General features: G+C 29.8%; 4 protein-coding genes across 11 annotated transcripts; 2 read left to right on the top strand and 2 right to left on the bottom strand.

Annotated features, from left to right (window-relative positions):
• Positions 1-174: 174 nt before the first annotated feature.
• LOC141531296 (uncharacterized protein C14orf119) lies at positions 175-2,502 on the bottom strand. Of its 3 annotated transcripts, none has more exons than XM_074249015.1 (3): positions 2,146-2,281; positions 1,584-2,036; positions 175-716 (listed from the first exon to the last, which is right to left on the bottom strand). In XM_074249015.1, exon 3 carries the CDS (start codon positions 707-709, stop codon positions 353-355), a length of 357 nt encoding a protein of 118 aa, XP_074105116.1. In that variant the 5' UTR covers positions 710-716; positions 1,584-2,036; positions 2,146-2,281; the 3' UTR covers positions 175-352. The 3 variants fall into 3 exon arrangements, with proteins under 3 accessions (XP_074105116.1, XP_074105117.1, XP_074105118.1); XM_074249016.1 differs by having other exon boundaries at positions 2,140-2,279; XM_074249017.1 differs by lacking the exon at positions 175-716 and adding an exon at positions 2,401-2,502 and having other exon boundaries at positions 1,871-2,036; positions 2,140-2,324.
• Positions 2,112-4,083, top strand: Srp14 (signal recognition particle 14). 2 transcript variants are annotated; one of them, XM_074249019.1, is made up of 4 exons: positions 2,112-2,239; positions 2,828-2,900; positions 2,967-3,079; positions 3,796-4,083. In XM_074249019.1, the coding sequence occupies exons 1-4, from the start codon at positions 2,237-2,239 to the stop codon at positions 3,910-3,912; spliced, it is 306 nt and encodes a 101-aa protein (XP_074105120.1). In that variant the 5' UTR covers positions 2,112-2,236; the 3' UTR covers positions 3,913-4,083. The 2 variants fall into 2 exon arrangements, with proteins under 2 accessions (XP_074105120.1, XP_074105119.1); XM_074249018.1 differs by lacking the exon at positions 2,112-2,239 and adding an exon at positions 2,607-2,744.
• Positions 4,084-4,146: 63 nt separating this feature from the next.
• On the bottom strand, positions 4,147-6,054 carry LOC141531295 (3'(2'),5'-bisphosphate nucleotidase 1). Of its 2 annotated transcripts, none has more exons than XM_074249013.1 (4): positions 5,911-6,054; positions 5,182-5,572; positions 4,624-4,843; positions 4,147-4,529 (listed from the first exon to the last, which is right to left on the bottom strand). In XM_074249013.1, the coding sequence occupies exons 2-4, from the start codon at positions 5,537-5,539 to the stop codon at positions 4,190-4,192; spliced, it is 918 nt and encodes a 305-aa protein (XP_074105114.1). In that variant the 5' UTR covers positions 5,540-5,572; positions 5,911-6,054; the 3' UTR covers positions 4,147-4,189. The 2 variants fall into 2 exon arrangements, with proteins under 2 accessions (XP_074105114.1, XP_074105115.1); XM_074249014.1 differs by lacking the exon at positions 5,911-6,054 and adding an exon at positions 5,704-5,803.
• Positions 6,055-6,495: 441 nt separating this feature from the next.
• Positions 6,496-10,424, top strand: LOC141531294 (uncharacterized). Of its 4 annotated transcripts, none has more exons than XM_074249011.1 (5): positions 6,496-6,631; positions 6,724-7,056; positions 7,194-7,361; positions 7,685-7,829; positions 7,905-10,424. In XM_074249011.1, exons 2-5 carry the CDS (start codon positions 6,920-6,922, stop codon positions 9,804-9,806), a joined length of 2,352 nt encoding a protein of 783 aa, XP_074105112.1. In that variant the 5' UTR covers positions 6,496-6,631; positions 6,724-6,919; the 3' UTR covers positions 9,807-10,424. The 4 variants fall into 4 exon arrangements, with proteins under 4 accessions (XP_074105112.1, XP_074105110.1, XP_074105111.1 ...); XM_074249009.1 differs by having other exon boundaries at positions 6,498-6,631; positions 6,724-6,805; positions 6,897-7,056; positions 7,685-10,424; XM_074249010.1 differs by having other exon boundaries at positions 6,499-6,631; positions 7,194-7,322; positions 7,685-10,424.
• Positions 10,425-15,467: the final 5,043 nt, after the last annotated feature.

Here is a 15,467-nt window from a genome sequence, read left to right as displayed (position 1 = left end):
ATGTTTTATAATATTATAAAATATATACCCAATTAATTTATTTATTGTTGTTTAAAATAATTCCCTACGTTATTATTATTTAATGGAATTTTATCGGTTATAAATATATAAATCTGCCAGTCGATTAATGATGATATGTACATATGGAATGTTTATTATTATAAATAATTGGAATGAATTTTTTTTTTTTTTAATTATAAAGCGACACGACAGCAGACTAGATAGATGTTAAAAAAACTACATGCGCTAAAATAAAAATATTTAACAAAATTTTCTAAATTAAATCAAAAGAACATCTTCAAAATGATAATATAAAATAATAAATTATGATTTATAAACTTAAAAAAAAAATCTACGATTCTTCTTCTTCAACGCTGCCAGTTGTCAGTCTTCGTTCATATTTTTCAGCAAATTTAGGATCGATATTCTTAATTGAAGTCAGTAAGCTGTCTTTCTCCTGCTGGGACCAATTCTGGCTCCACTCTTGGAAGAGTTTTACACGACATTGAAATAAACTTGGTGGTCTAGTTGATTCATCTTTATTGCATCCCAAACCTTCGATGCCAGATACAAGTCCATTCACCAAATCAGGAGGTCCACATCGTTCAATGAGTACACTTAAAAAATCTCCACGCTGCATTTCGGACCACTCTTGAAACCACTCCACCATATATCTCAATTGAGCTTGATTTGATAATGTTGATGACATGTTTCATCTATAAATTCACAAAAAAAAATTACTATATCTCATAATTATTTAAAAAATCATCACTTAAAATATCAATGACATTAAAGTTAGCTGTCACTTGACAATTTTTTAATTTTTTTTTAACAAATAAATTTGCTCCAAAAAATTATTTAAAAAAAATGCATTTGTAATTTTTTAAAATTTCTAAATGTCAATTTTTTTTTGCCATAATTTATTTGTTACAAAAATTCTTAAAATGATCAACTGCCTGCTTAGTTAATTTTCATAAAATATCAACTTTTTTATGACACTAAAGTTAACAGATAAAAAAATTTTTTTAGATATTTATAATAATTAAATTATTATAAAAAAATTTAATTAAATAGTTTCACATGTAAAAATTAATAAAAGTTAATTTTTAAAATTTTTTTAACAAATCAATTACAAAAAAAAATGCTTCCAAAAATTTTCACTTGTAATTTTTATTAATTTTCACATGTGAAACTTTTTAATAATATTTTATTTATAATAATTAAATTGTTATAAAATTCTAAAAAAAAAAATTTAATATCAGTGTCAACTTCAGTGTCATAAAAATTAATAAAAGTCACAAGTGAAAATTTTTAGACGCATTTTTTATTGTAATTGATTTATTAAAAAAATTTTTTAAATTAACAGCTGACTGCTAACTTCAATATTATACTTTTTTTTCAGCTAATTAGTTCAAGTACTCAAGTTGGAAAAAAATAATTATTTATATAATATCTTAGTATTGTTAGAAAAAAATATTCTCTAACCTATGAAGTTAGAGTATAATATAATAAAGGTAATAAAAAATCATAAATTCAGATTGATAAGATTAATAATTAAAATATTGATAAGTGAAGAACATTACCAGTTGTTTGAAATGCAATTATCGTATCGGAATGATGATGTATAAATACTGACGTTCTGTGGTTTTATTTACAAGGATAACAGCTGTCTTGACATCACAGATGATTAGAGTGTGTGTCGCTACACAGACACAACTACATAAACCGCATCAGTACCAATATAAACAACTGTCTTGATTTTGTATTGACGGACTTATATAGGTATTACATTTATTGCAACAATATTTTGTAAAAAAATTAATAGATAAGGTAAAAATGAGGAAGAGAAATAGATAAAAGACTATTCTGGTACTCTCAACACTTATAATTTATTTTTTGCAACACAAGTTGTTTGTAACGGTTCGCTTATTAAAACCAGTCTATGAATTACTTGAATTTACATTTTTTAGTGTCTATTGTGTCAGCATCGTTTGAATCTTCTTCGTCATCTTCACTGGATAATTCTTGAGATTCACCTATTATAATTTATTACATAGTTAGTTATTTTATTATCAATAAAAACTTATTATTTGTATATTACAGAAATTAAAAAAAATATATTGAACAATAAGTGCGTACATTCACCTTTGCCAGAGTCTTTTTCAACTAAAGTTGTCAAGAAGTCATTGACTTGTCGTTGCATCACTTTCAAGTTTTCGACTAAATTATCTATTTTATGGTAATTTGAAATATTTATTGAATTATTAAATATACACTCATTATGTCTGGTTATTTCAACTTTGATACTTGGTTCCATTTTTTTTCTGCAACAAAAAAAAATTTTTAAACTTCTGCTAATTATTTAATTTAATTAATTGAGAGATTATTAAAATATTAACTTTAATTATTTGAAAAAAATAAATAAAATTGAATTTGAATGAAATAGTTTCGTATTTTTATTTTGTTATCTTAATTTAGGACCCTCGTGTGTTCTCAAAAAACAAATTCTCTCTTCTGGTTCCATTGATGGTAAAAAGAAAAAGTAAATTCAAAATCGACCACAGGTGGCTGTAGTTAAATATTTCATGTTTATTGTAATTTGCGTTGTCGTCGTTGTCAATTGCAACATAACCTAAAAAATTAAATTTAGTTATCTATAAATTAGCTTAATTTTTGTTGTACATGCTTCTCGACGTAAAGTCGAGACATATGTTACTGGAATGGTTTTATTAGAAAATGATGTGGTAAAGTATTTAACAAATTAAAAAATAAATAAACTGCTGGTATATACATAGTTATTAATTAATTACAATGGTCTTCATTACAGTTTTTGAGTGAACTCACTAGGTTATTTGAAAAGTCACGGCTGTCAGGTTCTGTAGCTGTAACTATTAAAAGATGTAAGCTTTGATTAATTGATTTATTTTAAAAATTTTTAAAGGTAATTGATAAATATTTCATTTCAGTCAATGGTCATAACAAACCGGAACCCAGAAAAGGCAACCCACCTTTACCAAAACCAACAGAGTATCTCTGTTTAGTACGAGCTAAATTACACTCGAAAAAAATTTCTACTGTTGTAAGTTTAATATTTATGATGTACTAATTTGATATGAAAAACAATACTAGTTGGATATGAAAATTTAATCTACTGATTGCTATAGACAGATCAATTTAGAATTATCTATAAGAAAATTTATTTAACAATTTTTAATCTTAACATTTTCTTATCACAAATTTTTTTTTTTACAAATAATTGTAGGATTTCTGTTTATAATAATTGATGATACTGAAATTGAGAGACATCTGATCATTTTTAGAATTTTTTTAACAAACAAATTATAGCAAGAAAATTTTTATTGAAAAATTATAAATGAGATTTTTATAAATAATTTTCTATGCCTAGTTTATTTTTTAAGCAAAATCAAAAGATTGTCAAGTGTCTACTAACTTCAGCCTCATAATAATTGCCTTACTTTAATACTCAATTATTCGAGATAAATTTAATTTGAAACTCGGGTGTAACAATAGAAATTAATAAACTTATTCTCTAGAAATCTTCATAGACATTACATACACATAAAGTAAAGTATTATATGACTGCTTCTTTTACAGAAAAAAAAATTTGAGTATTTAATATTTTCACTTACATTGAAAATTGTCTTTAACGTAAGATACTTTTTGTCACGACATAGATAATCATAATGAAAAACAAAACAATCATCATACAAATGTTATAAATTATAAATAATTTTTTATGAATGAAAAAACTAAAAACATAAATTTTTATTGCAGATTCATTCCAAGGATGTAAATAAATTCCAGCAGGCATACTGGAATCTACTAAAAGCTAATATAAATGGACTGAAAAAATTAAAAAAAGTAAAAAGCGCAAAGCCTAAAGCTCATTAATCAAATTAATATTTATTTATGTTACTTTTTTTTTAAACTGATCAAGTAAATGCAATTTCTATGAATAAATCAATCGATTATGTATCATAACTACTTCGTACATAGGTACATGTGTTCAAATTGTGTAATGTCTCATTGAAATCACTAAAATATATATTGTATGTATAATAATTTTAAAATTTCTCTTTAAAAAAAAACATTAATTTTCCTTAAAGCTTGATAAAAAATACTTCATTTTAGTTTAATTAATTTCATGTGATATTCAATACAATTAAAATTACAATTCTTGTTTCACTTGATCGGAAATGCGTGATAGATACCACGAATGCTGTTCACTAGGAGCTGTAGCCAATACTCCTTTAGTATTAGGATGTTCAGTTTCAGCGTTATACGGATAATGATCACCATTGAGATCTGTGAGAGTACCTCCTGCAGCATTTAACACTGCTTCTGGAGCACAAGTGTCCCATCTTTTACATCCTGAGCTTGCAAATACATAAGCGTTTGCTTTACCTTCTAATAGGAGCATTACTTTATGACCAGCACCTCCTACTCGAATAATTTCATCAGGTTCCATTGCGTCTAAAGCTGCTTGAACTGTTTTATTTGAATGCGATCTAAAATTTTTTATAAACCACCAACATAAAATACATTAACATGAAAGTTTAAATATTAGGAAAAAAAAATTTTTTCTTAAGGTAATATTAATACCGTGTAGTAGTGATTATTCGTTTGCCAGATGGTGGTGGAATCGGTTTAAAACCACCAATACCGGCTTTATCAATACCCCATAAAGTACGTCCTAGTGAAGATTTTTGTACATCTTTATAGTAAGGCTGATGAATTACACCTCCAACAGTTTTTTTCCCAACCGCTACACCAACCAACACTGTCACGTGGTCTACTAATCCTTGAGTGAATTCAGAAGTACCTAGGCATTTATTTATTTAGTAAATTAATATTATTACTAGTAATTTTTTTTTTTTTTTGGATTATTGTAATGTTAATAAATAATTTATAAAAAAAATGGATAGTAAAAATAGTGATTGCCTTTTTTTTACGGCACTTGAAAAAATTACCTGAAAGTTATGCTTCTAGACTAGAATACCCCCTTAACGCAATGATAAATACAATGATATTAAGCATTAATTTAATTTGATTTAAGGCTTCGATTTTAAAATTAGAGAGACATCGAAAAATAATTATGTTTACTCAATAATTCAAAGATAAGTACTTAAAAAAAATTAAATTAAAACTAAAAATAGTTACCATCAAGGGGATCAACCCAAACGCATACGTCTTTCGGAGAAACATTTTCTAGATAATCAGGAAGTTTAACCTTCATTACATCTGGATCTAAATCATTGACGATCCACTCTGGTGGGACTTGACATCGGGATGTTCCCTCTTCTCCAATTATCGTAATATCAGGAAACTGTCTGCTCAGCGATTCTATAATACAACTTTGTGCAGAACGGTCAGCTTCAGTTTGCAGATCATTTACTCCTTTATCAATAATATTTAAATCTCCTTGTGTGAATATTTCACGAATTATTTTTCCTGCTTGTGTTGCTGCTGTCACTGATGAAGCAACTAAACGAGTTACCAGTGGATGACACTGTGCCATTTTTATAAATTGGCCCTAAGAATTTTTTTATAACTGAAAATACAAACAACAATTATCAAAATGTATCGAACATTATTTTTTATTATTATTATCATGTAGTATATAGATACTTGTAAGTAATTAAAATAAATCAATTGTCTTAATAATTTGAATTTTTTACTTACAACAACGTAAATATTAACTACAGGAGAAACATAGATGTTTTTTTAATGTGTAAGTGTCAAATATGACAAATTTATGAGTGAAAATGACAAACTGTTTTTTAAAAAAAGGCGGTAAAATTTTATCAATATTTTTTTATTATATGATTAAATCTTTTTATTATTTTAGGAATTTTTTTTTTTAAATTAAGTAAATTAAATAATTATTACCTGTCTTAACAGATGAGAAATAAAAAACACTTCAATATATAATTGTCTTTAATATATAATATACTTCAATATATATATAAATGTCAATTTAAAAAATTTTAATAACTAATCAATTACAATAAGAAAGTAAAAAAATGCTTCTAAAAATTTTCACTTATAATTTTTATTAATTTTCACATGTGAAATTTTTTTTTAATAATTTAATTGCTACAAAATTCTAAAAAAATTTTTAATGTCTGTCAACTTCAGTGTTATCACATAATACTGAAGTTAGCCGTCAGCTGTCAGTTTAAAAAATTTTAATAACAAATCAATTACAATAAAAAAATGCTTTTAAAAATTTTCACTTGTAATTTTTATTAATTTTCACATGTGGAATTTTTTTTATAATAATTTAGTTGTTATAGAATTCTAAAAATTTTTTAATGTCTGTAAACTTCAGTGTCATCGTCCCACCAAAAGAATGAAACTCGGGTTTGTTCGGGATTTACATCCCTCTCCCTCTACCACGTAAAATTGATAGCACGACCATCTCGAACAAACCCGAGGTTAATCATCTTCCTAGGATGATTATATCTTTGTGCTCTTTAGTTAAACATGAAAATCCGGAGGTTATGTATAGTTGAAACTTTTACTTGGATGTTTGTGTAATATTGTAACATCAGTATGATTTTTTTATAACAATATAATCCTTTGACACTAGATACTGACGATTTACTTGGTAAGATAACACCAGAAGTTTATTTTAAAATGATCATTGACGTTTACTGTCAGCAATGTTATAACTAATTGAGTTATTTGATTGTTTAATAGGTGTTTGTTTAAACAGTTATTTATTTAAAAAAATGATACGTGACTGGAATTGGTGGAGATAGTTTCCAATATTACTATTCCGGTATGCAGAAAGAGAAAGATGAGTCATATTTATAACCGTATGAATCACTACTTATTTAATAAATGTGATTGTTAAATTATAACTCTTGTAGGGTTAATTTTTATTAACAACTTTATGATGACGACGACCATGTACGATGACTTCTATGAGCAAAGCGCCTGGTGTTACTGGGTCGTTTCTGTCGCAACATTATTGTCTTTTGTTGGATTTATTGTTGCTTGTATATGCAGTTGCAGACACGGTGAAAACAAGTATGCATTATTTTATCATTAATTTATTATAATTTAATAAACTAATAACACTTAGTTAGTATTTGATCCCATTTATAATAAATTGGATACTCAAATCAGGATAAAATTATTATTTCAACATAAATATGTAAAAACAGGAGCGAGTTTCTGGGACTACCGGGTATGGTAACAATCACCCATGCTGATAATGACGATTACGATGGCCAGCCAACATTATCGGATATCACACCAGTTGTTACCCAAGACACTGTGGACGGTGGAAAAAGGTGCCAAGTCCATGACCTGGCATGGCAGCATGATCCCTTGTATGCCTGACGATTACCATCAATTAATAATTTTCCCCATGACCCTTTAACAAGCTAATTAATACTTAAAATAATTTAATGATTGCTAATCTCTGTACTTAATCATTATCATAACTACTTTCATCTTTCGTGCTTCCCTACATGGTTTTTGTTTTCTACCAAAACTAATTTTAAAATAGTGGTCCACTAATTTCTTTATCTTGGAATATGTAACCTCATAAACTGTCGCTGATTCTATTAATTTTTACAAAACTCTCTAGTAAATGGTAGTTTGTCCATTGATGAATAAATTTATTAATTTATTGTATATTTTTTCTGTCTAGAACAAGTGGAGCAAACAGAAGTCTACCTGATATTCCAAAAGATCGAAACGTGGGTACTGATGGAAATGGAATTAGTTCGAATCCTCAAGATATAATCTACGAAGCCGCTGAAATAATAAACGACTCGTCGGAATTGTATGCCACGGTAAGAGATAAAAACTCTAAGCGAGATAATGAGAGAGGGACGCGAACAAGCTCGCAAGAATCTTCGTCGTTGCAGGAAGATGACAGCGTGTCACCCTATGCAAGATTAAATACTCTAAATTCGACGCCAGATGAACACCCGTACGCACAAGTACAAAGTGTCCAGAAGCCTGAAGTTAATCGGCAGAATAGTTTTAGAAATCCTAGTCAGATTACGGACAACGTTGCCTGTACGTCGAACAGTCAGCCAACAAATCCAGTGGCACCGCCTAGAACACGCAGATCATCGTCACACAATTCGTTGCTCAACACCGAAGTAACGACATGTGACATTCAGGCGGCAAATGCTATATCTGGAGGCGTACAAGCGAACCAAGATTTGCCTTATATGACTCCACCATTATTGATGCCTTTACCGCGGCCTCCGCAACCTCAACACAATGGACCGCCGCAACACTTTAGCGGAGATTCACAAGATTCTAATAAAGGATACACCAGTATCAGTGTACGTGAACCTCTTGCGAATATAATTGCTCAAACTAAAGCTGCACATCAAAATCGACAAAATTCTCGGCCTGTTCAAGACTCGCATTACGCTACTGTGTCCGATGATTCAGACGAAATGTACGCAGCTATTGATGAACAAGAAAAAATTTATACCAGCGGTAGCGAAACTTATGCGCAAATTCAGCCGATGATCAGCGAACAAAGTCGAGTTGTAGTACATGGAGAACCAGCTCTGCTTCATCAAGCACCTCCGAGGATAATTCCTGAGGAACCAGTAGTATTTTCTGCGCCCCAGCCACCCAGTGTTGATAGTCTTCGGCACGTCGCACATGCACACTCGCGTCAGGCTTCGTCTTCCAGTGCGACGAGTTCGATTGCTAACCCCGGATCTCCAAAACCTGAGAAGCGACAAGCTAACTCTCCGTTACCACCGCCCCCACCGCCTTTACCTGAAGGAACAACAGACGTGTATGCTCTCATTGATAAGCAACACAAAAAACCAGATGATCATCAAGCTCCGCTCAGTCACTCGTGTCTCGTTCCCGGTAAATCTGTCGAAGATATGTATGCTAAAGTGCTGAAAAAGAAACGGGAATCTGAAGAAGAACACTCAGGAGCTAATGTGCAAGTAAATGACGTTCAAGTTCCAGGAAAGAAGCTTAATCTCATAGAGATCAGTCGAGCCTCATGGTCAAGTCACGATTCTGTAGAAATAAACAAAAGGGAACTAGAGATTAGAGCGTCTGTTCCGCCAGATATTCTTAATCTCGAGTCTAGTATTGAGTTCAGTGCTGTCGCGAGGAAATACGAGTTAGATCGCGTGACTCCTGATCATGTATTCGAGCCAATGAGCACAATAACACAGAGGACAATAAATTCCGTGAGCGAACCCAATGATCCTAATTATGAGATGCTCAGGCCTCCGTATTCCCGAACTGAAGACTCGAAACTTATCTCTCAGCCGTCTACTAGTATAAGAAACGGTATAGACGTTTTATCGTTTTACTCTGTACCTTTTAAGCACCGCCAAGTAAGCAATGCCAGCAGTGAAGATCCAGGCTACGAGAAAGTAAGACTTCGCCGGCGTGCTGATGTCGATGGAGACACTGACTCCGAGCCAAATTACGAAAGCATGCCTCATGATCATGGCGAACCTAATTATGCTTCTGTTTGCCGTCCAGGTGACAGCGACACCGATCCTAATTATGAGTCCGTACATCACAGTGATCCTAATTATGAGAGTGTTAGGTACATGAGTGTTACTAAAAATTCAATCGCCGATCCACCCTACGAACAAGTTAACTCATATTCGGAGACACGATTAAACGTTGACGGATACGAAAAAGTCAAATCCAAACAAAATGATGATCCTAATTATGAAAAAATTCACAATACATTATCCAGAGAAAAAGATCATTTTAATAATACAGACAGTGCTGATCCTGATGATGATCAGTATGTTCAAGTTTGAATTATTTATATTTATCTATTAAGTGGATCATCATTAATGTAGTGAGGACGTCTTATAGTACAAGAAAATTAATTTTAAAATTAATAATTTTTTACATTTATATAATATATATTAACAATATATATATATATATATTAGAGATACTACGAGTTGATAAATCAAAGATTTATCATTTAGTCGTATAAATAACAGAATGAAATTTTTTACGTCTTTGCCATTAATATTTATATTAATAATTATTATTTCTGATAAGTTTTAGTATGCAATCATTTTTATAACAAAACGCCGTAAATAATTGAAATACTAATGAAAATAAATAAAAAATAGTAATGACGTATTTTAACTCAGATAAGACTGATAAAGACTTGAAGTGATAAATCATCAAGTGTACGATCAAGTTATATGAACACAACGAACAGATTAATATCAATTTGAACTAAATTAATCGCTAACAGATTTGATTTGACAAAAAAATTTGGTTATTATAATTTATAGGAAAAAAAAAATTTTTTTCTAAAAATTGAACGTTTCGATTGTAATTGAGAAAAATATCGAAAAGATTTTTTAGCGCAGAAAATCTTGTAAATAATATATAATATATATATTTATATTCTTTTATTAATGTTTAATGTCTAATTGCTTGTGCAGTATCATTTAATTGTTATTAATAATTGATTATTATTTATTTATTTTAACACATTCCATTTTAACATTTGAAATATCAAATTTTATTAATTGAAACTTTAAGGGGCACACCTAGTGTAACGGCCTAAAAAAAACGTGATTTTTGGGAATTTTTATTAAAAAAAATACTTTATCAATTATTTTAAAATTTTAAGAATATATTTATACATGTTTTAAGAATACATAATGAAATTTTTGAAGAAAAAAATTAAATATTTTTTAAGTTATCGTCGATCTCTAACGGCGCGAAAAAAAAAAGGTCCTTCACTGCTGCAGTGATTCCGGCCTTCACCGTGGATGAAATCTAAAAAAAAATATCTCGTTAAACTAGATAATATTGTCTGTACAATGACCTACGATAAAAAAAAAAAAATCAAAAATTGACAATATGGCGGCGTTTTAAAAAAATAGTCGAATTTTACCTAAAATTTTGGTCGTTTGTGGCCTGCGAAAATTCGATTTTTGATCAGATCAAAAAATCGATAGGTCATTGTACGGAGAACTATATATAGAACATGTAAAAAAAATTCGATAGTGATCGGATCATTTGTTTTTGAGTAATCACTGCAGCAAATTCGGAAAATGCTGTTTCGAGAAAAACGCGTTTAAAGATAAAATGATCGTTTCCACTGTTATAAGTGGTTTAAAATCATATTTACAGCTAATCTGCTATTCCAGGGCCATATAATACACCTTCCTCTTCTTCGAAAAGGGCTTGTTCAGCTGAAGAAGCTTTTCTTCGAGATGATCGATCTTCTTTTGAAGAAGCCCTTTGGCGATAATCAGCGATTCATATTCTCGTGTCGTCCTTAAGAGCCGCAAAATCTCTTGCTGCAGGTCCAACTATCACTCCCATTACATTGAATATCTTCAAAATTGACGAATAACCGTCATTAAATATTGCAGTTGCAAAATTATTTGACAATTCAATAGTTTTGAAGCCATTATGAAGATGCTTGGGTGAAAAGTGCCAAAGTAAACCGTTGTAGCTTTCATTGTTGTTTTGAGTATTGTTACCTTTACATCTATCAAGCAATTCATATCGAGATAAGTCTTCATAAATAGGTTTTATAGCTTCTTGTACTTCTGGATCCAGTGGGAGGTAATCGTGTTTAAATGTACTAGTGATTCCTTCAGCTTCCGCGCGGCGATAAGCGCACCAACTTTCAGCGCCTTCTGGACAATTTTTATGATTTGGGTTTTTGTCAGTTGAACAGAAATAATAAAATGTTGCCCAGATTGCTTTATACATTTCATCTACATTATCTTGATTCCTCATAATTGCTAAACCATAATATTTTTGGAGTTTATTTATAAAATTTACAGTTTACTTTTGTGATGTTTTACTTTTTCCTCCTAATTTCTTATTAATGTTCTTTACACTTCGGCAACTTGTTCCCATTCTTTTTTTCACATGTAGATAGCATTCCAATTTAGCAACAGGAATATCATAAGGATTCAAATCTATAAGTCCTTTGTGGGTAGCGCTATCACCATCACCAATATAGCGGGTATATTTTACACCATATTTACTAATGGAACGACCAAACATGTCTTTTACACGATCCACTTCCATTTTTGAGGCAGATCCTTTATGATTGACATCACATTCTTCATCGTGTAATGATAGCCATTCCTCATAATCTTCAGGTTCGCTATCTTTTTTTTTCTTCCAAAAACACAACTCTGACAATATGTAGATTTTACGCATGAATCAAGAATTTTCTTGCTGTATTTTCCTGCCAGCGTAACTACTCCAAAACGGGAAGTATGGCTACGTTTTTTCCAGGTACCATCGCCGCTAACAGTCAAATTTGTCTCCGAATTTTCTTTCTTTAATGTAAGCTCTTTTTCTTCATTTATAGCTTGCTGCATACTGAGCTTACAAACAGTTTCGGCTGCAATCTGTAAATTCGTAAAACATCCCGCAAAAGTTTGGTCGTAAAATTTGCATGCTAAATCCATTAATCCACAGAAAAAATTTATCCCATTTATTCCGATGCCCAATAGACGCATCACAGCAACAATACGTTTATTTATTTCAAATGCGTTATTAATCATTGGTCCAGAATTAATATACGAATTGCCACATTCACAAATAATAGCAATTTTGAACCCTAGGCCTCTTGAACTTGCTTGATTGAAAGTAACTTTTTTTTGACAGGTTTTACACACCACTAAATTACTAATTGCACTAAAAACTGATAAAAATTGCAAAATACAATATCCATGAGATGGGTCAATCACAACATTATTGTCATTATTTTGTAATAACTTTTCTGCGGACGTACTGGTATTCGCAGTAGATTGCTCAAATGTAAATCTATTTCCGGTAAACTTGCGTTTTTTCGCAATTGATCGATGCTTAGGAACATTGTGAGTTCCTTTTTTATTTGAATATGAAGATTGATCACTCATTTTCAAGAAAATAGCACGTGTAAAATTATGATGCGCTCGATACAACGATCACAATGAAACTAAATGTGTCTGGCTCCGAAAATAATTTACGTGGCAGTAAACGAAAAATTTCTAGAAATTTCTAGAAATTATTATAATGATATATTTTTGTATACCTGAGAGCCAACAATAGAAACTGGAATCGTGTTATAGGGGCTGGAAGAGACAGTAGACTCTGAACAATACTTCAGGTACGTCTCGCAGCTAATGACACTCTATCTGCCGAGCGGCTGCTCTTTAAAATGTTATAACTCAAAAACTATTTGAGATATTGATTTGAAATTTTAATATGTTATTTTTAAAGGTGTAATCTACCGAAATATGAAAAAAAAAAAATCGACTTTTTCGAAATTTCACACTAGGTGTGCCCCTTAAGGATTTTTTATATAGATTTTTTTTTTTTTAAGAAAAAAAATAAAATAGAAAAACAGAAATTTATTTTTTTAAATTTGAATAAATGCTCATCGAAATAAACATATACAATTCTGTATGTAAGGCCATATGAATGTCCCAGTGCAATTCTCTAATGAAAAAAAAAATCAAGAGTTTAAAAAAAAATTATTTTAGTTAATTGATAAACAATTCATATTCACGTATATTATAATGAGATAAAATTTTTTAAATAAATTCATTTTTTTACGTATAATATTATTGTCAATTTCACTTATATATCATATTACGATCAATGATAATTACCATTGATATTAACGAGCGTTTTTGGTTGAATTATTCTACTGGCTAATTAAAAAAATCTGTGAATAATTTTTCTTTTTCATTATTTTCTGTTTCTTTTTCTTTTTCACGAGTACATATATAAACGTCATTTACTTTTCATATAACTATTTATTTTAATTTGTAAAATATAAGATTACGTATTACTTGGAATGAAAATTGAACAGTTTGTTTTTTAAAATTAATATACGCATTATTTGTTGATGTTTCTTCTTGACTCGCTGGTACATAACAATGACGTTTTTTTTTTACTCAAATGTACAACGATATATTCGAATATGTATACATATTAGGGTGGGTCAAAAAAATCGAATAATTTATTTTTGACTTTATACTCTGAAAAATAGGTTCGTAGACACCTAAAAAGAATTCTCTCCAAGTATAAGCTCTTAATTATAACGGGAAGGTCCTCCGCTTTGCGGGTTTCTATTTTTTTCGAATAATCAGATAAAAAAATTTATATCTCGCTTCCAACTGCTTGGAAAAATATTCCGTGGCATAGATTTTGTGAGAAATTGAATGCTTTACAAAAAAGGTCTCTTATGACTTTTTCAAAAACTCAACCGATTAAAAGATATTCATAGTTGAAGTTTGGCTATTTTAAGGAAAATATTCGTTTTTATTATGAATTTTATAAGTCGATGAAAAAAAATTATTTCGGATTGCGGAACTCATGATTTTGTAGGAAATTTACTGCTCTACAAAAATGGTCTCTTATGATTTTTTGATTAAGTGAAGCCGTTACGAGATATTCATCGTCAAACATTAACGAATATCAATATTTCCAGTTTTTGATCAATAATTCGATAAATTTTAATTTAAACTATGAGTTTCAGGAAAATTTACATAAATTTGAGTTTCGATCGATAAAGAAATGTTATAAACAATTTTTTTAATATTGTTTTCAGTCTTGAGCTTGTTTGATTGCATTAAAACAAGAAATTAGAGCATTTTTTTCGACATATAGCCAATGATTAGTTTAATTTGAAGTGAATGACATATTTCTTTGTCAAATTTAATATGAAAAGTATTGAATCAAGTGATAAACAACCAGTATTTAACTTTTTTATAGATAAATTTTTTATTGAATTATCAATTGCAATATAATTGTCTATATTTTTAATATAACAGTACGCTATTACTATAAATAATTTCTTTTATTACAATTTGGGAATGTTTTTGATGTTCTTTGACAACTTGCAATAAGTACTGGAATTGTTCTTCATTTTTGTCAAGCATTGATTATATTCACTGACTAATGCAACAGCTCGCTCTGCTGAATCATTGACAACTTTTAGTTGTTGAAAGTATTCTTTATTTTCGAGATAACTCTCATTAGTAGGCCATAATTCAACATCGACATCAAGAAAGTCATACGGTAGATCGAAGATTTTGAAAAGATTTAATGACTTTTTAGACACAAAGTCACTCAGAGTTCTCTGCGCCAATGAATTCAAATCTTTTTAGCAATTACAAATCTTTTAGCTTTAGAATCTGTACCTTCACGAGTATTAACAGCTTCAACAATACTTTTTTTTACTTCTAATGGAACGCCATCGTCAAACAGTGATAAAATGGCAAGTTCATCGCTCAAATACCATAAGTGCGAAATCATTTTTTCACACGTAGCTGAAGAAATCAAAGGATTGATATGTTTGTACTCCAATAAATTTTTCATAAACTGCAAGTCATGATAAGCAGCAGTTGTTGCAGAAGTTGATGAAAACCAAGCTTTTAAATACAATGTGACTATAAAAATACAGAAATGACGAAGACCATGCAATTCTT

The sequence above is a fragment of the Cotesia typhae genome, unplaced genomic scaffold (genome assembly GCF_013202065.1).
Source record: "Cotesia typhae breed Kobodo isofemale line unplaced genomic scaffold, CoteBio_Ctyphae contig_5, whole genome shotgun sequence".
In the NCBI taxonomy this organism is placed as follows: domain Eukaryota; kingdom Metazoa; phylum Arthropoda; class Insecta; order Hymenoptera; family Braconidae; genus Cotesia; species Cotesia typhae.
Note: the sequence above shows the minus strand (reverse complement) of the source record. Positions and strands in the feature narration are given on the sequence as shown.

Coding starts and splice junctions, on each gene's coding strand:
- LOC141531296 (XM_074249015.1), bottom strand. CDS start 709: ATGTCATCAACATTATCAAATCAAGCTCAATTGAGATATATGGTGGAG.
- Srp14 (XM_074249018.1), top strand. CDS start 2,721: ATGGTTTTATTAGAAAATGATGTG. Junction 2,745..2,827: donor TTTTATTAGAAAATGATGTG/GTAAAGTATTTA, acceptor TCTTCATTACAG/TTTTTGAGTGAACTCACTAG. Junction 3,080..3,795: donor CGAAAAAAATTTCTACTGTT/GTAAGTTTAATA, acceptor TTTTTATTGCAG/ATTCATTCCAAGGATGTAAA.
- LOC141531295 (XM_074249013.1), bottom strand. CDS start 5,539: ATGGCACAGTGTCATCCACTGGTAACTCGTTTAGTTGCTTCATCAGTG. Junction 4,844..5,181: donor TTGGGTTGATCCCCTTGATG/GTAACTATTTTT, acceptor ATAAATGCCTAG/GTACTTCTGAATTCACTCAA. Junction 4,530..4,623: donor CGAATAATCACTACTACACG/GTATTAATATTA, acceptor AAAAAATTTTAG/ATCGCATTCAAATAAAACAG.
- LOC141531294 (XM_074249009.1), top strand. CDS start 6,920: ATGATGACGACGACCATGTACGATGACTTCTATGAGCAAAGCGCCTGG. Junction 7,057..7,193: donor TGCAGACACGGTGAAAACAA/GTATGCATTATT, acceptor ATGTAAAAACAG/GAGCGAGTTTCTGGGACTAC. Junction 7,362..7,684: donor GCATGGCAGCATGATCCCTT/GTATGCCTGACG, acceptor TTTTCTGTCTAG/AACAAGTGGAGCAAACAGAA.